General features: G+C 44.6%; 2 protein-coding genes across 2 annotated transcripts; one reads left to right on the plus strand and one right to left on the minus strand.

Moving 5' to 3' along the window:
• Window positions 1–729: 729 nt before the first annotated feature.
• On the plus strand, window positions 730–8,103 carry dcxr (dicarbonyl/L-xylulose reductase). The gene is made up of 9 exons (XM_085465326.1): window positions 730–1,195; window positions 1,360–1,438; window positions 2,780–2,877; window positions 4,202–4,356; window positions 4,489–4,531; window positions 4,985–5,084; window positions 5,185–5,249; window positions 6,191–6,308; window positions 6,573–8,103. Exons 2-9 carry the CDS (start codon window positions 1,387–1,389, stop codon window positions 6,674–6,676), a joined length of 735 nt encoding a protein of 244 aa, XP_085321452.1. The 5' UTR covers window positions 730–1,195; window positions 1,360–1,386; the 3' UTR covers window positions 6,677–8,103.
• Window positions 7,455–21,859, minus strand: rac3b (Rac family small GTPase 3b). Its single transcript, XM_085465327.1, has 6 exons — window positions 21,681–21,859; window positions 18,286–18,357; window positions 17,188–17,305; window positions 14,824–14,886; window positions 14,072–14,231; window positions 7,455–9,756 (listed from the first exon to the last, which is right to left on the minus strand). The coding sequence occupies exons 1-6, from the start codon at window positions 21,713–21,715 to the stop codon at window positions 9,626–9,628; spliced, it is 579 nt and encodes a 192-aa protein (XP_085321453.1). The 5' UTR covers window positions 21,716–21,859; the 3' UTR covers window positions 7,455–9,625.
• Window positions 21,860–22,844: the final 985 nt, after the last annotated feature.

Here is a 22,844-nt window from a genome sequence, read left to right on the forward strand (position 1 = left end):
GGAATATGTTCAAAAGTTAGATTTCTGCATTCTGTCACACACACACACACACACACACACACACACACACACACACACACACACAGCTACATAAATGGATGTAAGTGCATTCATGTGTTGAATAAACAAAGATTACACGTTAATGTTTTGTTAGTACCCTTATTTCATTGTGTTACATTTTACCCCAGGATATGTTACAACTAACCCAGACTATGGGGTTAATCGTAACATTTCACTCTTCGTGTTTGAGACCATACCATGCAATGGGTAATTGTGCTGCAGAGAAAATAGCTGCACATGTAAATACTTTGCATTACATTTTGAATCCACTACCTTAAAAGAGCTTCAATTTACAGACAGAAATGTCAAAAATGTTACAACTATCCCCGGTCTCCCCTACGTTAGAAAAAGACGACTAATGATAATATGAACTTTAAATGTCTAAACTCAAGAATCTCAAAGCATCAGTGACTTTGTTCATCTTCTTCTGTGCCGCGTGGATGAGGAAGCTGACGTTTAGGTCCTGGGAGATGGTGGTTCCCAGAATCTGGTTTACTGTGTCCACTGGGCATGAAGGAAGATCAGATTTGGTGGTGTTGGTTTCAGCCTGAAGCCCACCATCATCTCCAGCTGGAGGCGGTTGATGAATTTTGTAGACTTGACTCCTCCCATCATCCCAGCTCTGCTGTGACACCAGCTCTCCCACCTGAACGTGATTCGTTGTGTTTATTTCACCAAAGATTCAGCAACTATAAAAATTCAACTCAAGCATTGAGCTGTAAGCATTTACATGAGATTTTCTTCTCATATAGACATCTGAAAGGAAAATATTCTTTCACCATAGATGCAGAAACACCGATGAGGGACTTTTTATTTGATTTTGTACAGCGGGACTTGTTTTTTCTTTCCTCCTGATTTGAACGTCTGCAGACGTCTCTGTGCAGCACTGCTCACTTCAACGAGCAGCTGTGGATTTTCCTGAAAAACACTTTTGCGGTGACCGGTTATAAAATATGACTTTTGGGGATTTCACAGGAATCCGGGAGCTTTGCAGCTCTCCGCCTTATATGGCAGGGCTGAGCGCGTGCTCCGTGCCTGTCCACGGGCTGCAGAGTGACCTGGAAGACAAACACGGTGTAGAGGCGGAGGACACGCACGCACACAAACACACACAGCTCTGTCCGCTGCGCTGTTGGTGAGTACCTCTTCTGTCATACAAACACAAAACACGAGGAACAGCACAGAGAACACGCGTGGAACATTTCACACTGGAAGTTTTAGCCGAGCTAAGCTCGCTCAGCACGTTCAGCCTGAGTGTCACGTGACTCGTAACTCCGTCTGTGGCGCTTCCACCTGCAGCGGCTCGCTCACCCACGCAGGCCGAACATGGAGGCTTCGTTTGCAGGTAAACGGGCTCTGGTCACCGGAGCAGGAAAAGGTAAAGGAGACACGCACACGCACGCACACGCAGCGACACCAGCAGGCTGCTTTATGAACAACATCCACCTTCGTGCAAATGCCCCCACCAACCCCAGTGTGGTCACGGGACACGAGACTAAGGCTGCGTTCACACTGCAGGTGAAAGCGCATCAAATCCGACTTCTTTGACCCTCTGCGACTCATATCCATCATGGTGACAGTGTGAACGGCACAAATCCGATATTTTCAAATCCGATCTGGGTCACTTTCGTATGTGGTGCTGAATCAGACACATATCTGATGTTTTAGAAAGCGACTGCTGCTTGATGGTCACGTCGCATTAATTCCGTCTTTTACGTCACTGATGCAAGACAGACGCCAACTATCAGCGCCGGAGAAGACATCGCGAACCTTCCTGGCCCTCCAGTGAAACTGTTGGGAACAACGTGAACATTTTATTTGTTCTGTATAATCTGCAGATTCTGACAGAAATCTGCAGCTATCCTTTGAAGCAGCGCTCCTCTGAAACAGCAATAAGGATCATTATTAGATTATCTACATTATTATGTCAATAACAAAATAACTTAAAGCAAAAACTGGGAAACGTGAAGTCCGAAGTCTTTATATTGAGGCCGTCAGTCACACATACTGTTGCTCTGGGTCTAAACAGAGCGCGTTGTGTGTGACGTCTTCTTTTGCGCATGCGGGCGCTTGAGCGTTCACACTAGAGCGCGTTTGCTGTCGCATTTTATTTGTACTGTGAACGAGCAGACAAAAACATCGGATTTGATCAAAAATTCGGAATTGAGCATCAAGACCTGCAGAGTGAACGTAGCCTAACTCTCCTCTCATGAAACTGTTTCTGTTTTTTACACGAATCAATGCTTAATGTAAAGTTTCACGTGATTTCCACTTGAGCTTGATTTACAAACAAGTTCCTGAACAGAACATTAAATGTCAGCAGTGATGTTGATTTCATTTACACTCAAACACAAACCATCATAGCTCCTTGTGTGGCCCCAAACAGAGGCTGCTGTATAAACGCGTCCTTCACATACATCAAGTTAGACAAATATAAAACACAACACTAACATGTCCTTCTGTCGGCTTCCAGCCGTGTTACAGACGTTTAAAGTGAGACAGTGTTGTGGACGATGAAGTTACTGATTACTGTGAACTCAGCAGAGTGTGCTGGAGGAATCTGATGACACTGCACGGAGCCTGAACCAGTGTCATCAGTGAGAAAGTGGAATAACAGGAGCTTTGTTGGTGGAACGAAGCCTAAGACATGTGTGGAATGTGTGTGTGTGTGTGTCCACTCTGTAATCAGTCTTTGTGTTTATGGATTCTTGTGTCCCAGGGATTGGTAGGGCCACAGCTCTGGCTCTGGCACGCTGCGGGGCAAAGGTCATAGCGGTCACACGAACGCAGGCCGATCTCAACAGCCTGGTGGAGGAGGTGATCACCCCACACACACCCATCTGAGGGGCCCCAGCCCTGACCTTTGACCCACACAGTGGACTGTCAATCAGCATAAAGCATATCTCAGGCCACCTCTTAAAAATGATGCGTATAAAAGCCAACCACGTGTAAATGCACCGTTAGGGAACCGACAGCGAGGAGCTGGAGAGGCGTGTGGGTCTGGTATTATCGTAGGGTCCACCTTACAATATAAAGCACTTTGAGCTGACTGGTGTTGTGATTCAGTGCTGTATAAATAAAATGTCCAAGAAGAGTCCAAAAGAAAAAGATACATTACTAAAATGATATATATGGATTATAAAAGCACAGAATTAACAAACAAATATTTAGGAACCTTTCTAAAGCCTCTTTAAAAAAAAGTCCCAGTTCAGTTTTATTTATATTCACAACAGGCGCCTCAAGGTGCTTTATACTGTAAGGTCGACCCTACAATAACACATACAGAGAAAACCCAACAGTCATATGACCCCTATGAGCAGCACTTTGGCGACAGTGGGAAGGAAAAACTCCCTTTTAACAGGAAGAAACCTCCAGCAGAACCAGGCTCAGGGAGGGGCGGGGCCATCTGCTGCTGGGGAGAGAGAAGGAAGACAGGATAAAGACATGCTGTGGAAGAGAGAGTCATATCTTTAAAAAAAACGTTACATATAAAAAATCCAAAATGTCCTCTTTCTGCAGAGAGACTTGACGTCACCGTAGCTTTAGCTTTAGCTTTAGCTCTGTGCCTGGAAGATGTCAGAAACCCATCACAGCTGTTCCTGTCAGTTCTCTGATGGAGCGTCTGTGATGCACAGATAAACCTAAGAGACTCTAATCGACTCTTTGCCTACAGCTTTGATCTGCACAGTGAGATTTCTTCTCAGTTTAAATCTTATTAATAACTCATCCAAACCTTTTCTGACTCATTATATCAAACAGATTTTAATCAGCTGACGGCGGCTGATGACTTTAAAAGCTGTTTAATGTAGTTTTCACTTGAAGTAGAATCTGCAGTATGTTCGTCATGCAAATACAATAATAGAGAAATAATTTTTTTCAATCTGCACGGCTAACATGAGAAGCATTTCACTGATTGACTCTACGGCAGCAGCTGAAAGAAGAACAAAGCTACCCTGCACACAGTTGGTCTGACCTCAGAACAGCTGTTCAGCATCTGGATTTAGTTGTTCTCGTCAGAGTTTGCTGTTTGTGAGGAGGCCTGTGACTGATTCAGTTCTGGGGCCCAAACTCATTATAAATATTTGATGTCTCTTGTCTTCCTTCTAATTCGAGTCCGTCTGCTTTTGACTTCCTGTCACAGTGCGCCTCCATCACCCCGGTGTGTGTGGACCTCACAGACTGGGGGGCCACAGAGCAGGCCCTGCAGGATGTCGGCCCTGTCGACCTGCTGGTCAATAACGCTGCCTGCGCCAACCTACAGCCATTTCTGGAAGTCACACCTGACAAGTTTGAGCAGTAAAGCAAATATTCTCAACTTTCATATTTGTTACTGAGGAAGTACCAGCCATAAGGACACAGCACAAGCCTGTGAGCCCGAGGCCAGAGCCTCATCATGTGCTAACCTGTCACGTCTGTTGTGTCTTCCAGGGCTTTCAGTGTGAATGTGAAAGCTGTGGTGCAGGTTTCTCAGGTAAAACAAACACGGCCTTTATTAAACCACGGTGTTTCCTTTCTTTGGATTTGATTCGTGGGAAATGCATTGCTTTGAAGTTCAGCTGTGAATGAACCCGTCACAATGAGTGTTGGACAGGGTGCTTTAGAAAACGTGTGATTGGGACTTACAGTAAAAGTGTTTTTTTACCTCGATATTAAGAAATGTCTTGTGTAGATCTGAAAGCTCCGGCTCTATATCTGTGCTTCGCCTGTCGGTCTGAGCCGTGCACAAATCTGTGCTTAAAAAATGAGCAGATGACATTTTGTTACATGAATTGTTTGACGCTGATGTTATTGGTTAAGTTGGGTTTTGGAAAGTTTCTGTAACAAAGCTCGATGCAGTTGAGTGGAGCTTGTAGGGTGTTGGGTTGACCCGTCTCATTCATCAAACTGCTTCTGTGCAATGAGACAAAGCTCCGTCTGTTGGCAGTTAGTGGCTCGTGGTATGAAGGCCCGGGGATCGGGAGGCTCCATTGTTAATGTGTCCAGCCAGGCATCGCAGCGCGCCCTCAGAGAGCACGCCGTCTACTGTGAGGATCACAGACATGGGCGCCACAGCCTCTATCACATTTAAACGAAGAAGCCCAGTGAGGGTAACAAACTGAGCTTCTGTTTCTGCTCTGTGCTCAGGTGCTACCAAAGCGGCTCTGGACATGCTGAGTAAGGTGATGGCTTTAGAGCTGGGACCACATCAGGTACACCACTGTCCTGTTCCACACGTCCAGCTTCCACCTCACAGTTACTAATGCTAATGTGGTTAGCTCAGGTGCATCTTTGTGAAAGCATTAACTGAGTTAGTGATGCCACAGTTATCGTTCAGTTCGTGCTGTCTATTTCTAAATGATCAGGAAATACGGGGAAAACAATATAAGCTAATGCAAGAAACTGTCCAGGAAATGATTTCATGTGAATATTAATTATTCCTGTTCAAGTGTCAAAGTCATTTACACGTGTGCCTCACGTCATGTAAGGTGTTGAAAAGCATTGGAATACTTCGATGAGACCTGATATAACAGTGAAACACTGCCAGCACACACCAATGCCAGGACGGCTCACTGCACTGTGAAACAGCTTCTGCAAACTCATATAGCCTGGTGTGGTGCTGAGAGAGAGAGAGCAGCAGGTTCATAATCATACACAGGATGTAGGCTTTCAAATCCCAGGAGAGACCCTAAGTGACCCTTCGCTCTCTGAGGACGACAGGCCCGAAAGCAAGTCTGCAAAATTCCCACCTGCACCACAGTGTGATATGTGCAACATAGTGAAGGAGTTGTGTAAAAAGTCGCTGGCAGCTGGTGTCAGTGGTGTCGGCACCAACCTGACACCAAAGTCCACACAGAGTTTTGTAAAGGCTGCATCTAAACGACACCTGAATCAGTTCCTGTGAACTCAACATTTACTGGAAGCAAACAACAGGACAGCAGCCAACACCAAACTTACTTATAAGTTCTATGAGCCAGTGTTTTAAAGCATGTATGAGGTTCATACAGTCGCTTTAGGAGGTTACTTTAGTTACTGCTGCCTGTCCGGCTGTTAACATGAAGTATTCAACAGTCTGATCGGGGTCGTCTGAACAAAGATGGGATCTGACGTCTGTTCGGTGACTCGATTAACTCAGGTGTCGTCTTGTGATCAGATCCGTGTGAACACCGTGAACCCCACAGTGGTGATGACTGACATGGGTCGCTTGGGCTGGAGCGATCCTGAAAAAGCCAAGAGCATGAAGTCCCGGATCCCCCTGGGCCGCTTCGCAGGTCAGTTGCAGCGGTCTTGGTCAGACATGTCCTCTTAGATCACATCACTGTGTTTGTGTTCAGCTCCTGTATGCATGGGAGGAAGTGTTACCCCACAGACAGGTGACGAGTCCACAGAGTGAGACCAGTTTGCATGATCCCAGTCGAGGGTTAGGGACATAACACTGATAGACTCAGTCCTGCCCTCTCGTCTGCACACGATCCTCCCCGTGGTGTCAGGGTTAGCTCTGTAAAGCTGAGTGTGATGTGTGTGTCTGTGTGCAGAGGTGGAGGAGGTTGTGAACAGCATTTTATTCCTGCTGAGTGAAAAGAGCAGCATGATTAATGGAGTCACTCTGCCGGTGGATGGAGGCTTCCTGGCCTGCTGAGCCACATCAGCCCATCGTCCACCTGCTCGGAGCAAAACTTCACTTGCAGATTTCTTCTTCACTGTGATTGTCTCCAATATAACTGGACTCAACCAGCGAGGGGCCCGAAGGATTGTTTGACCCATTGATGGAATTTGTGCTATTAAAAGATAAAAACATGCTGCTGCATTAAAATCAGTATTAAAAACAAAAACTCTGTTTAAAAATAAATTGTTTGTTTTTTACTGAAATATAAATGATCACAGTGACTAAGTCACCGACACATGAAAACAGAAACGAATGAACTCTGGGTCCTCTTTATTTACAGCACCGCTCCACAGCTGAGGCGAAGTGAGGAGCTGAGACGCAGGCCTTAGTAAAGTTTAGTGACTGGTTCAAAGTGACAGAACCACTGGACTCTTCCTAACCAGGCTGGTTCTGCTTATTAATTTGGCTCCACGCGCTGCAGGCTCTTGTAGTTGTTTCAGTGCTGCAGTAAAGAATAGCAAAGAAGAACTGAAGCCTGGACGTGTGCTGGAAAGCCTGCTGATGAAGCTGAATAAGAGCCATCATCATCATCTTCAGTCAGAATGATTCGTTTGGTCACTTTGATAAATCTAAACAACTAAAGGTACAGGAACAGTCCGTCTTCTGTTAATATATATGTAAATAATCCTGTAAAAAAAGGACTCGTGCAGCCACTAGCGTTTTCCTCAGTGTTAGTCCACGAAGCACATTTCGATGTGAACCCGAGGGAACGCCTCGCTGTGTGAGGAGGAAATGACGACAGGAAGCAGACTACCTTACATATACATTTGTATTTAGTATACAAAAAATTGAAATATGTCACCACACAGACATGTGAAGTAATAAAAAATAAGACAAACAGTTGAAACAAGTATACAAGTCATCTTACATTACATACGTACATGGCCAATGCATTTCATCATACAACCTCTCCTAAGAGTTACAGTGGGTCAAATAACCAGAGAACTTCCATGCAATAGTAGTAGTTTTTTTTCTTTTGCTGTTTCTCAGCTACATTTCGACACCTTAGCTAGGCAGGACCACACGACATGATTCAACCACACAGCTATGCCAACCAAAGACAGCATAACGGAGCACTGCAGTGCTGCGTCTCGCCACACGGGGGAGACAGACACACAGCAGGCCTGCGACCATACAGAAATGCATTTCATAAAGGTGCAATCTGCACTGTTTGCCATGACGACAAACTCCACAACGATTGGCCCTTTATCGTACACTGTTAGCGACACTTCTAACTTCGACATGAGCAACTATAATCCCTTTAGTTTGAATTGTTTTAGTTTTACGAGCTAAATATTCAGGTACATGTAGATATTCATAACGCATTCCTTTTCTGAGGATTATTCTGTACATGACTGGATGTCACTGATATTCGTGTGTTTTCCTTCCTTTATGTCACAGATTGTTGAAAAGTCTTGTGTTTTACTACAATACAATATGAAATAGTACCAAAAACTGGACACTAAAAAACTTGGCTTAAAACAATACTGTCTCTTATGCACTACCCCAAACTGTCTCACTGACACCGACACATGCCCGCCCACCGTGCACGCACGCAAACACACCTGTCACGCACGCATTCATGTGCTTGTGCACAAACACACACACACACAGTCTAAACAATGGGATAAATTAAGACAGAATATTTTAAGACCCATGCAAGCTCCTCCACTCCCACAGGCAGAACTCAGGCAGCAAGGTTGTACAGCCCCCGTGTGTTTGGCAAGCTCGTCTGTCACATCTTCACAGTTAAGAATAGTTACCCAAAGAAATTGACCAAGATCAGGCGACTGAAGCAAGAACACGCTGGAGGGGCATAGCCAAATAATTCTTCAACTGATCAGAGGATGCTTCTGGAAGCGAGCGAAAGGTTTGCAGGTAGACCTCTAAAGTACAGTTATGAAACAGACAAGCTTTGACTGAAACCTCCAGTTAAACCTTTGTGTCTCACTGAAAATCTCTTTTTTCTCATTGAAAAGTTAAGAACGATGACACGGGCTATGATTATGAGTCTGTGCGTGGCTTTACTGAGATGAAACCCAAGAGGATGAGTTCACGGTTACATGTTTATACTTTGACTGCAGCGCTGATGTGATCGTTTGGCAGGAAATCTGTCCTAACTCAACAGGTTACTGAGAGGATTGAACAAATACAAGCAGTTAGACCATCGTTACAGTCACTGTGCTAGCTAAGAACTACAGGGAGCATCTTGGGCCGTTTGCCCAGTCTGAGGGAAACAGCACAGCCTTTCTCCAATGAGCTGTTTAATAATGAGACGCTGATCTGGCAGTATGGAGCAAACTTGAATACCTTGCCATTTTAAAGAACTTGGTTTGGATCGGGAATAATAAAATGCCAATCAGGACACCCGCCAGTGAACCAAGCTGTCAGAGAGTCTAACTGCTGGTGTTTCTGTCATGTGACCACAGATCTCAGGGGGGACCTCGCTGTGCATACTGTCAGAAATGAGGGCTGAACGAATGAAGGCAGTATTTCTTTTAATGTGCTGATCCTAGATCAGAAGCTGAGGGTAACTTCAGAGCTGAAGGCGTATTCACAGTTCATGTTCTATCTAGTCAACACTGCATTATTTCAAGCAAGCATAGCTGAGAAACAAAAGACTTTGCAGTAAGAAGATAAGAAGTCTTTGTGAGCCCTCGTGGCAACATGACACGTGTCTATGAGTACAAAGCAGTTGGACAGTCATTGTCTTTCACAGAGAACCTATGACCTTACTCTGTAATGGTTAAAAAAACTGGGTTAAATATTGGTCCTACCAATATGATTTTGAAAAAACATCGATATAAAGAAAGCAATCTCAGCAGTGCACACTCACTCTCGCTAGTTTTCTTTCTCATCCTCTCAGAGAAGTAGTGGTTGTTGTTCATGGTGATGTGGTGTAGTGTTAGCAGTGCTTCCTCCTTAGAACATGGTGCATCTCTTCCCCCTCTTCTTCACGGGTGGGGGGCAGAGCACAGCCCGGATGGCCTCGTCAAATACCGTCTTCAGGCCTCGCTGGGTCAGCGCAGAGCACTCCAAGTACTTCACGGCTCCTGAGGACCAGGGAGAGGGCATGATGGGAAAACTCCTGATACGCCCCTCTACATTACCCGACAGAGCACCTAGCACTCACCGAAGGGCCCCACCAGATAACTGTCCATGCAAATACTGAGGAGAGTAAATAAAGCAGGGGTCTCACACTGGAAGGAGCTGAGGGCCACTGCTGGCACTGTCGTCTGAAGGATACTTTTGTGTTCAATTAATACAAAAACAAACATTTCTGAAAATGTTTTGTTTGCTTTTTTTAAATTTCAAATATCATATAGGCCCCGGGGCAGACCCAGGACACGCTGGAGAGATAATCTCTCCAGCGTGTCCTGGGAACGCCTCGGTGTCCCCCCGGATAAGCTGGAGGAGGCGGAGGGGGAGGTCTGGGCTTCTCTGCTCGGGCTGCTGCCCCCGCGACCCGGCCCCGGATAGGCAGAAGAAAATGGATGGAAATATTATATAGCAATATCTTAACTAACTGAATCGTTTCATTGAAAGAGCAAATAAACACACTGGTCCTCTGTCTGTCACACACGTTCGTATTGAACAAAATACAAGTGCAAGTGACACATGAGTTCGTGCGAGTGGCCCCCGGGCCGCGAGTTTGAGACCCCTGGAACTATTACAGCAGGTGCGTGATCGTTTTTTCCTCCTTGACACAAGGCGAGTGGAATTCAAATCACAATATAAATATTTCCTAATAATTTTTTATTTTAAATGAAATAGTTTAATCTTGTTTTTAAACACTGTTTATTTTGGGTGTTTAAAAAGAACGTAGCAGATGACATGCTGTCTCTACCCACTGCTAAACACAGCCACAGTTCAACTACTGGGAAGCTGAGCAACATGTACATATAAAAACAAAACAAAGTGATTTACAAATCTCATAAACCAATACTTTATTCACAATAGAACATCTCCAAAAGGTTGCGACAGGAGTATGTCTCCATCTTTGTAGTATCTTTTTCTAACATCTGGAAACAGGAGAGCAGCTGTGGAGTTTCGGGAGAGGAACTTTGTCCCGTTCTTGTCTGACAGAGGATTCTAGCTCAGCAGTCCTGGATCTTCAGTTTGATTTATATCGAGAGAACTCACAACAACACTTGCCTCGAGGAGCTCTTCTCGTCCATCTTTTTCTGAACAGTATGCTGTCATTGGTCCATAATTTGTAGACACAGTTTGGTCCCGCCTACTTCTGAGGAACTCTTTTTGTACCCAGACATGTTACTGACCTGTTGTCATTTAAACTGATTAGTTATAATTATTATTAGTTATAAAAACGCAACAGCAGATGGCCCCGCCCCTCCCTGAGCCTGGTTCTGCTGGAGGTTTCTTCCTGTTAAAGGGGAGTTTTTCCTTCCCACTGTTGCCAAAGTGCTGCTCATAGGGGTCATATGATTGTTGGGTTTTCTCTGTATGTATTGTTGTAGGGTCGAGCTTACAGTATAAAGCACCTTGAGGTCACTGTTGTTGTGATTTGGAGCGGTCTAAATACAATTAAACTGAATTGAAATTGTTCCTCCAGCTGTTTCCTTTTAGGACCACTGAGTTTTCCAGCCTGCTGTTGCACCTGGCCCAACCTTTTTGAAACATTTGCTGTCATCAGACTCAAAATGAGTCAAGATTCTTTGTGAAATCGTTCAAAATTAAGAGTTTAAAGATTTAACAGGTTTTCTGTGTTCTATTGTGAATACAATAGGGATTTATGAGATTTGCAAATCATTGCATTTTGTTGTTTTTAAAATGATTTTTTTAAAATTGGAGTTAAAAATTACTTTTCTAAACGAGTTGGTCCCTGCACAGAGTGGCACAGATCATTCATAAAAACAATGATGCTGCACAACAACAGTCATACAATCACATGTATGAATCAGGATTACACAATCAAAACAATCATCAACATGCTGGCATGTTGGAACTTCCACAGCTCCTTGAATATTACGCTGCTGTATAAACATCTGCTTCTTATCACAGCTTTTAATAATTATATACATACCGATATACAATACAATAATCAGCCATATTTGAATTGATCAAAGTGAATTAAAGGTTTACTACATCATCGGTTTGAGCGCTGCTTTCAGATAAGATTGTTGAAAGCCTTTACAAAGGCCGGAGTAACACTGGATCATCTCCTCAGTAGGACTACAACAATGGAGCAAATAATCTTCATGTGACAAGCACTTCAACTCACTTCACAGAAAACTACAAACGTGGTTATAAAGTGGTCTCTTTCTCCAGCTGTACATACGATTCATGTGCCCACAGCATTTATAGGCTAACATTGCCTTTCCCAGCTATCCTAATACCAGCAGAGGTCTCCAGGTAGTTCTGTCCCTATCTGACATTCTTGGGTCTTTATCCTACAATATGAATTGCTTTGGGTTGACAGTTACTGTAAATTGGCTCTTGAACAGGTGAGATGGATACCAGTGAGCTGAGTATTGAGATGAGGTCAGGACAAAAAGGCACATATGGAAGTCACTCATAGTGACTGACACTGACAGCAGATCGAGTCCAAAGAATTCCTGACTCCTTGTGACTCCCAGTCTAATAGCAACAACATTCTGGTCACTGTTTTCTCACAGTCACTGTGGTCATGATTTCTAAATCCACGTGTCTTTAACAATCATGTTGGAAAGTTAATAAGCTTCAAAGGTTTATAGAAGGATGTTTCATTGACAGTTGGCTGGAACTGTGTGCAATTCATGGTTCCTCACTTACACAAACATCATTCTCCAATCACGCCTTCGTGCTTCTGCTCGTCAGTGGGGTGTGGGCATGTTCCAGCATTCTGAGGTCGGATGTTCCTCACTTTAGAGGCTGAACTCAAAGCAGCTCTAACCCAAACTAATGGACATGTTTATGTACAGGGGAGGCTGAGCACACCCTCTCCACGTGTGTGTGTGTGTGTGTGTGTGTGTGTGTGTGTGTGTGTGTGTGTGTGTGTGCACAGAACAAACACAGCGTTATGCATTAATTAGTGAGTGAGCTTAAAAAAGTTGGTAAATGTATTTTTCGTTAGCTGCTTTCAGCCTGAATTAAGTTCTGCTGAGCACCAAGCAGCAGACGGTGGAGACTACAAAGCTGTGGACATGCTACTGCTATGCAGTGAATAATGAGCTCTTATTTTTCTTAAAATGTGACATTTCCCCAGTTTAAACATTGATTTATGTTCTATTATCAGTAAAGTACGAATTCATGAGATCTCTAAATCTACGCAGCCTGTTTTCATTTTCACAACTTTTTAGGAATCGACTTTGTAAAGCGTGTTTCTGTCCACTGTGTCACATGAGCCCTTTCCCACCTACTCGACTCGCGGATCGACTGGTCTTCCATTAGAACCCTCTAGTACCGTGTCGTCATAGCAACGCGTCTGCGCGTCTCGAGACGTAATTAATATGCGACACGAACGCCACAACAAAGGTGGACATCGAAGCAAACACATGCCTGCTACTCGGTCCGTGGCGTTTCGGCACACTCAGAGATCACTGCGTTGTTTTTGTAGCCGTTTCAAAAATGGCGATTTGGACTTTCGTGAACGCTCTCATGACTCGTAACGCTACAGCCAGCCAATCAGTGGCATACAGTCTGATGATGTCACACTTAGTACCTGTTTGGATCACTTGAAATCCAAGCAGGTGCTAAAAACTGGTACCAGGAACTATGACCTAATGGGAAACCCTGAAAACCGTGCCGAGTCGCTCCGTGGAGGTTCTATTGGAAAAGGGCTTTGGTGACCTCGTTTGTAGAAAAACATAAATTTTTTTAAGTAAAAAGTACTTATACTGCATTGTAACAATACTTTACTACAGGGAAAGCTTGTGCATTTGAAAACCTCAGTAAGAGCAAGAATGATCAGTCGAAGTTTATTCAAAAATCACATGTAAGTGTGCTGAGAAGTAGAAGAACCTACTCCGTCCATAAACAGCTGATTTCAGTTTGTCACAAGCATCCGGCCGCTGATGTTTTCACCGTGCAGGCAGGGCTTGGAAAATGATCATCAGGAAACTAATTTTAAAAGCCTTGAGGCGACTTTTGTTGTGATTTGGTAAATAAAATTGAATTGAATTAATTAGCAACTAAAACTGAGTTTACACCTACATAAGTGAGTAAATGTGCCTGGTTATATCCCACCTCTGACTAACCAATATTCTACTTAGTTCCTTCAACCCAGAAAACTGTATATACACTTTTCTTTGGATCAACTGTCACTGGTACCCAATTTAATATGTTACTTACTGAGACAACAGACAAACAGCAATCATTATATATAGCTAAATTAATGTTAGAGAAAAAACGATGCCGTTACAGCCTCACCAATCTCTCTCGCCATGGCCAGGCCCTGCGGGTAGGTGATGGGGGACAGCTTCTTGTCCCGCAGCCTCTCAATGGTGTCCTTGTCATCTCGTAGATCCAGCTTGGTGCCCACCAGAATGATGGGTGTGTTGGGGCAATGGTGTCTCACCTCAGGGTACCACTAGGGCACCACAGGCACCCACACACAGACACAACCACACACAGATGTGTACATATGGATATACAAAAGACAAAGTCAGTGAGAGAGGAGAAAGAGAAGAGTCAGCTGGCGGCGGTGGAAGAACATCATGACCTTTTCCACAGTGACATTCAACAAACTGAGTTGTGGCTACAGAAAACATTGTTATTAAGTTTGAATGAAGGCATGAACACAAGACATCCTCAGGCAAAGAAACCTCCAATCACATCACACGATGGGACAATCCCGTCGGAAACACAGAGACTCTACAGAGGGACCCCAGACCTCGTGAAAAGTGTGATTTCACACGAGAGCGTCTCATGATGCTCAGCAGATCAAACCACAGCCGGCCGTGACGCTCCCTCTGCAGAGTGTTTGCACTCGCTCAGGCCTCAGCCTACAATGTGTGTGTCTGCGCTCCACGTCCTGCTGGAGTATCAAATCCAGACCATTCTAAGCTGAGGACTGAACAGGTGTGATAAACCAGGTGGAGCCAAAGATGTGCCTCCTTGTGGTCAGACTCGGCGTGAAGGGGGAAAAAGGAGGGGGCGGGGTGGACGGTCAGCGTACTGACCTTAGCTCGGACGTTCTCAAAGGAGGCCGGACTGACCAGGGAGAAGCATATCAAGAACACATCCTGGGAGAGAACCAGAGACATCGCTAGTTGAGAGTGAGATCTGTGTGTGTGTGTGTGTGTGTGTGTGTGTGTGTGTGTGTGTGTGTGTGTATAAAACCACCACAAGAAATCAGCTTTATTTGAAGTCTTCGACACTTATTAAAAGTTACAACACAAAAGCCTCAAAGAGGCGTGTTTCTGCTTGATATTGTTTGTTCAAAGACATTTTAAGTGTAATAGACCGAGGACATCCAGGACAGACCCCGCCTCTCGCCTTATGGCAGCAGGGATAGGCTCCGACCACTGCAAGCCTAAACTGGATAAGACAGTGGATGAATGTTTGGTGCTTATCTACACAAGAAGTGGTTATCAACATAGTGGGCAAATATACACAGCGGTCCCTCGTTTATCCCGGGAGTTACGTTCTAAAAATAACCCGCGATAGGTGAAATCTCCGAAGTAGGCAGCTTTATTTCTTACAGTTATTACTAGGGGTGGGGAAAAAATCGATACTGTGTAGTATCGTGATATTTTGTTTGCTAATAATGTATCGATACAGCGACAGCAGAAATCGATATTTTGTAACAAAAAAGGTTTTTGTGCTCTGACTTCAGAGCATGTTGATCCTTTTTCTGAGCAAGAATCCTGACACTGTCCAAATGTGTTTAACTGTTTTATGGCAGCAATAAACATGACAGTTTACTTATTTTAATTTAAGACATGTTTTATTTTAATTAAGTTTAAAACTTTTTTATTTAATGTAAAATTATATTTTGTTTTAATTTACTTTCAAATTCTTCAGTTGCTGACGGGGCTCCATAGTTTTCATATTGCATAGTTCAGAATAGCTATAATTGTACCAGATGCATTCAGTTAAGTTGGACTAGACTGTAATACAAACCGTTCAGTTTGTCAACAATAAAACTGAAATGAGAGAAAGACTGAGTGTGAGACTTTGATATTAGATAAAATGAATATTGATAAAGTTTACCTTTATGTACAGAATCTGAATATTGCAATATATTTTTAAAAATATACGAGACTGATTGACAATGGTCTACAGCCAATCAGGACGCAGAACACAATGTGCTGTAATAAAAAAAAAATCAAAAAGAAAAAAAAAATCAGCGAGGCCATGATAGGTGAACCGCGTTATAGCGAGGGAGCACTGTGCATGAAAACCTTCCCTTGAACTGGAGCCCCGCCCACACGTGCGCGGTACTTTGGTAACTGTAGCTTTTCCTCAGTGTTTAGGCTGTTTTTCAGTGTTTTTCATACACAAGTAAATGACGTTTTATGTCAAAATCCCCATTTTTATAAAAACACAGGGCTTCTTAAAGCCCTTCCAGGGTGAACACTTTCAGGAACCATGGTTCTGCTCGTACACTTGGCGAAGGAAAATGATTTCATCTTGGACGTCAAAGGTGTGCGCCGTTATCGCCTCTTTTGATGTCAGACCGTGCTGACCAACGTCTCACCGCCTGTTTTCTCGGCATCGTCATCAGTGTTTGACATCATTTTTTGCTTTTCACGCGGACAGAGATATGAAAGTGAAAATCCCTGTTTGAATCAGTGCCTGTGTGCATAATCGCCTCCCAGATCATCCTTTTGGCCGTTTCCAGGCAGCTTCCACCTGCTATTTCTGGATTGCTCCCTGGAAGTTCTGTTGTGCCCACACTGCACAGGCGGATTTCATCAGACTTCAAATCCAATTCTTTTGCAAACTAACCTGAATTTCACGTGAAGGACTGTCGTTGTTGATGAGAGCTGGCAGTTTGCAGTTACAGAGTCAGCAGCTTTAAAGCTGAACGCTGCATGTTGGAGGAGCCCGCTCATAGTGGAACACCCTGGGGTGTCTGGGGGAGAACATTCAGCAGATCTATCCTGTGCCAGTGCACAATGCAGTGAAAATGGTGGCATTTTTTTGCTCACTAACTGGATAACCTGCCACAACAATCACGATGACGGACTGCCAGAGTTCCAGCATGCATTGCAGATGGGGAAGGGAAGCAGTTGCTAATCTTGAATGGGAGATCGCAGAACAGCCTTTTCCTCACACCCTGTTAGCCATCTGAACTGGTGAGTGTAGTTTGGACTTCTTGAAATATTGGCATAATCATTAATTTAAGGCATACAGTTTTCATATTGAACGGATAAACTGATAAATGCTGGGGTCTACAAAGCATTACAGCAACCTTCGTACATTAACCACCTTCCATTTCATTCTCTTACTCGTTCATCTAAACAGGTCACACAGGAAGCTCGGTTCAGTCACGTATCTGTGGCATGCTGTGAGTGTGTGGGAGGAAAGAGTAGGAATACCGTCTGTGGGTAAGACAGTGGTCTGAGCCTGTCGTAGTCCTCCTGTCCTGCTGTATCCCACAGACCCAGATTCACTGGTTTCCCATCCACCATCACATTGGCAGAGTAGTTGTCAAAGCTGCAGGGAATTGGACAGCACACTGAGTAAAAAGCAGCTGAGACTACTGACAACAGTAGTGCGATTACTCCTAAACAACACTTTGCAGAACTACATGACCGCCTAGATAAGGGTTGGTAAATATTTAAGGAAGCTTTTTCTCCTCCAAGTCTACTTTTTGGTGTCGCATTACTATATTTGATAAAAGCTTTTAAAAGAGGGAATGAAATTTAAGGGACAGCAAACAGTCCAGTCCGGAGCTGAACTGGGAGTTCCTCATTCAGCCCAGTGCTCACTGGGCTCTCAGGTATCAGGTTCTTCTGCTGCGGATGGGTCCAGCACTTTGAAACTGAATTACTCTACTAACTCTAATTTGATATGAACTGGTTTCCAACCTATGGGATATATGCTGCTCATATTAAAGAGCCACCTGCCAGTTGGTTTAACACGACTGAGGTGAGATGCAGATATTTGAAAAACAGGATTTAAGGGAACTTTCTGGGCTTGGCACAGTTGTCATGATTATTTTGTTATGCTGGTTTAAAAGTGTAACATTTGTGTCACGACGTAGCTGATAAACACTGAAATATCTTAACAGCTTAAAATTTGAAAAGTTAAAAAACATTAAGGAGTATACATAACATCAGTCTGTTTGATTTGCAATATTAAATATATAAATACTACAAATATCATCCATCGATAAGCATGGATAGTTTCTCGGTGTACAGAACTGTGCAGGAGTTTGCAGCACATTCACAGCTCGCTGAATGAGCGATATCTTTTATTTTATCTGATTTCATTTGACATTCATTCGTCTCTTTTCTGTGTTCTCTTTCTTGTCAACTAAGTTCTTGCAGGAGAACAGCTGTATTATTATTATAATTATTATTAAATCCTTTGTGTGAAACCTTTAGACAGCACAGTGTCTTTGACAGAGCGCTCAGCCCTACAGCGTTACATGGTGGTATTGTGAGAGCATGAGGAGTGTTCGGGTTACTCACACAGTGGGGATGTATTCACCGGGGAAGGCATTGGTGGTGTAACTAATCAGCAGACAGGTCTTACCCACAGCCCTGAGGAAGTGACAGCAGAGGATCCAAAATTAGGCTGCAGCTCCACTCTCATACAAACCTGAGCGTAAACAGGCCACATGCATGTGTGAGCACAATGGAGGCCTCTATCCCCTTTCAGCTGAGTGCCACACAGACATTGGCCTACATACATGTTGCCTAGGGACACAGTAGCCTTCTATGGTAGCCACACACACACACACACACACACACACACGCACACACACACGCACACACACACATCCTTGTGGGGACATCTCATGGACATAATGCAACCATCAAAGATGAATGCCTGACCCTGACCATAACCTAATGTAACCCTGACACTAGAACGAGTAAAACCACATTTTGAGTCTCAGAAACGCCTTCAGACTCGTGGGGGATTTTGGTCCCCACGAGTATAGTAAGCCTCCAATTTTTGGTCCCCACAAAGATGTTCATACCTGTCCACACACAGTTACTCGCAGACATAGCCCACCTCTCCTCTGCTCACAGGCCAACAGCACCCCTCCGACTCGAGCCACTCGATGCTACTGGTGGCGGCATGGATGAGTATTGGCTGGCTGCTCATGCATGACTCATGAGCGATTCTGTGTGCTCGTCTCCACAGACGTGACCAACAGCAGTGACACGCGGTGGCAAAATGTGTGACTGATATAAAAGTGATTTGAGGTCAGTGGGACTCTGTTTGGTCAGAAGGGAAACACTGACACTTACAGCTGCTTCATTAGTCAGTTTCAATGATTACGACTATTCTTCAGAAGATCGAGTGGCTCATCTACTGATCTGAACACTGGTGGTGTGATCCCCAGCTCATCCAGGCTGTCCTTGGGCAGCACACAAAACCCAAAGATCTGTGTGACTGTGTCACAGATACAAGAGCTTAGAGGCCACAGAGTAAGAACTGCATAAATAAGGAAGTAGTTAGGGCTGAAGATGCTAAAATGCTTGCTGGGAGGGACCAACATGGCCAGGGTTAGAAATGAGTCCATCAAAGGGTAAGCTCAGGCCCCGCAGTTCTTTTCTAAAAATCAGACGTGGCTTTGATATGCAAGCAGATTTTAGGTCCTTCAAGTGAAAATGAAATGATGCTTCAGAATAACTACCCGCCGTGCAGGAGAGAAAGCATGCAGGAGCAGACAACATGCGAAGTTCAAAACCAGGACTTTCTTGCTGTGAGGCAGCAGTGCTAACCACTGTACCACCGTGACACCCACTCAGGTGGAGATGTCAAGCAGAACCCGTCTCCTGGAAAATGTGCAAAGCCTTTGCTTTCACTTCCAGACCTCTGGACTCACACAGTACGTCTCTCAATCACACCTGTTTCACTCAAAACACACAAATGGTTCAGATTTGCTCTGCGTCGCACAAGCTGAAGCTGTAAGATGTACACGCTTCAACTTCAACTCAGTTTTATTTATGTAGCACCAAAACACAACAGAACAAGGTAAAACCCTGCAATAATACAAAAGTCACACATGAGTGAGTTTAAATGTCTCCAAACAGATCCGCAGGAACAGGAAGTTGAAACAACTGCAGGGAAACAGAGATGCTGTTACACAAACACACACAGTGCTACACGTGCAGATGTACAGCAGTGAATGCACAGGTACTGGTAATACCACATCCCTGCTCCGAGTGTGAAGCTGGCCCACGACCCCGACACTGAAGCTGCGAACCTGCTGTCCTTCACTTCATTACGTCCCTGCGTGCTACTGTCAGCGTGGGTCAAGTAACGTGAACGGCACCAGGTAACAATCTGAAGACACCAAACACAGCTAGCAGCATCTGTACAGTCTGTATTAAAGCTGTTTGTGGCAGCTGACGAGAAAAACACACATTTTTATATCCCGCCCACCTCATAAACAGCCTCATCGCACATAACAGCAGGTTCCTGTTAGAAACAGCTTTCTGAGCCCTGCGGTGGTCTCAACAACACTGTCAGGGGCTGTGTGCGACATTTAAAGTCAGTGGATTCCAACCACAGACTGCATAACAAAGATGCAAGTATCCACCGCAGGGTCACGATGTCACTGTCACGCTGTCGCTCTTTGAATCCTCACATTAGCCGGGCACGCCGGCTCAGTAGCAGACCCAGGTGTATTCTTCCTGGTGACTGCGGTGTGATGTCATCAGTATAACTTGACACCTTGGAGGTGAGACTAGATTAAACTGCTGAGCATCATTTCCACAGAGACTTTGGTGAAACTGGAGGTCTTTTCCTGGTGGCCATTAGAAGTAATGCATCTCTAAGGTGCCATTGCTTTTCACACCCAGAAGCTACTGCCATCTTTACTTACAGTCTGTGCTTCTAAAATGAAAAAAAGACTATTTAAAGATTTTTTTAAATGACATTTATATAATTTTGCTGCATTTTAAAAAAAAAAAAAACAACTTTTGCTACAAATCCAAGACAGCCCGTTTCTCTACAAGTCAAAGACTCACACTTGTGCAGACTGTGGCACATTTAGCTCAGTGCAGATGATCTGGTCAGAAAGAGCCATAAAACCAGTGCAGCTGTTCGGAAATATCCGGCTAAGCCCTCGAGGTTAAAAATTCAGCAACTGGACGATGTTTTAAAAGTTGCTGAATGCGTGTTAAAGAAGTGTGATCTCAGTAATGACCAATAAGAAGTGAGACTAGGACTCCTGCAGGGATCGAGCGGCCCCAGCTCCCTCTGGAGGCAGGCGAGGGCTTCTCGACTTGAAAGGTAAACTGAGCTCGTAGGTTGGACGGCTCCGTGTGTCTGCACACAGCACCGTGCTGTAAACACAGTGTGTGCAGACAGCAGCACTCAGCATTCTTTTATTTTCGCATTTTGCCTTTGATGATAAAAAAGACCTTTGGCCGCTCCTGATGTTTGTAAGAACTGATAGGAGTGCCGGTGGCTTTAATCAGCGACCACTAATCATATTAGCATTTCCAAACGGCGCGGCGCACTCTCGCAGCAGACTTCAGTGCACATGCCGCTGGGTGGGATCTGGATGCAGTAGGAGCAGAATTAGGGCAGCGGGGCCTGCTGCTTGCCACTGACAGGGCCACAAATTCCTTAGCGTGCATCAGCACTTCAGCCCGCCTTCAATGGCCTACCAGGCGTGTAGGTGTTCCCGCAGCATCTCGATGCTCGGCTCCTGCCTTTGCGCTGGATGAAGACGTGATCACATGCAGATGCCCGTGGAGCTGTATCTGAGAAAGAGAGGCGGCCGACGGATCGCCGAGCCCCAGCCCCTTTTCACTACATAGCATCCTCCCATCATCCATCCATCAGTGGATGCATCACTGAACCCCACATGACAAATGTGCCGTTTCTGTGAGCGTGCTCTTACCCGTCGCCGACCACCACACACTTAATCGCCTGCATTTGGACAGCAGCTGGAGGCTTTCAGGGAGCCGGCGCTGGGAGTTCACCGATCCGACAGTAAGCGCTGAGGTCTCGTACGAGAACAGCGGGCCAGTCCGCTCAGCGATGGAGCCGCAGTGAAAAGGGTCGATGACGAGCAGTTACGACAGTCTCCGAGAAGTGCCGAGCGTTCTTAAAGGGACAGAGGCGGAACAGAAGAACGCCAGTAGACGAAGAGATGGCTCGCTCCGATCACTTCCGCCATCGCTACATGCTACCAGCGATGCTGCTTACGTTACATCGACAACGTTAAGTTATAAAGACAGCTAGTACAGGGCGATCCACGTGACTGAGCACAACGATATTTAGTTTAACCCGTCGGACGGTCCCGAGCTAAGCCTCGTGAGACGCACAAGTTGTTGTGTGTTCGCTGCCTTCAGACATATTCAGAAACGCAGACCAGAAACGTACTTAATCGCCAGATTGTGGAAACGTTTAGAATCGATCATATTCGATATACTCGATCCAAAAGAAATTTGTCTTGAACAAGTTTCCTTGTTGAAAGTGGAAACTTTCAATTGATGAAAGTTTCAACGCATTAAAAAGAAATCTTAAAGGACCCGATCCCCTGGATATGAATTTCAGCAGCGCAGCAGCTTTACGTTAAAGCTCCACAAGCTTGTGCCTGAACCATCTTGGCAGTTAATGATCTTTGGCTGCAGTTTCAATACTAGTGACCTCATGCATCCCCACCCCAACAACACGCCACACCATCACTACTGTAACCTTATCTGTTAGAATAATCCAGATCAAGCACAATGCATTAACACAAAACAACGCAACGCTGGTTTGTCACTGATAGCAGACCTGAAACACAACAGCTTTATTTGGACTTTCATTATAAAATGTAAAAACAGCAGATGTCCTGCTCTGCATCAGTGTCTACTCTGTAGTATACAATATTAAGGCATATCTGAACCAAATATCATTTTGACTGTAAACATGTACGTTTACTCAAACTGGATAAATGTGGCAGAAATGACGCTGGCTTGCAGTGAAAGCTAAGTACAGTTTATCACGTGTACTGTGTGAGCGAAGGACATAAAAATGGAAATTTATGACACAAGACCAGGTTCTGATCACAGGACTC

Source organism: Copadichromis virginalis, linkage group LG8 (genome assembly GCF_057382275.1).
Source record: "Copadichromis virginalis isolate Kocher_CV1m ecotype Utaka linkage group LG8, C_Virginalis_male_GT1.1, whole genome shotgun sequence".
Lineage (NCBI taxonomy): Eukaryota > Metazoa > Chordata > Actinopteri > Cichliformes > Cichlidae > Copadichromis > Copadichromis virginalis.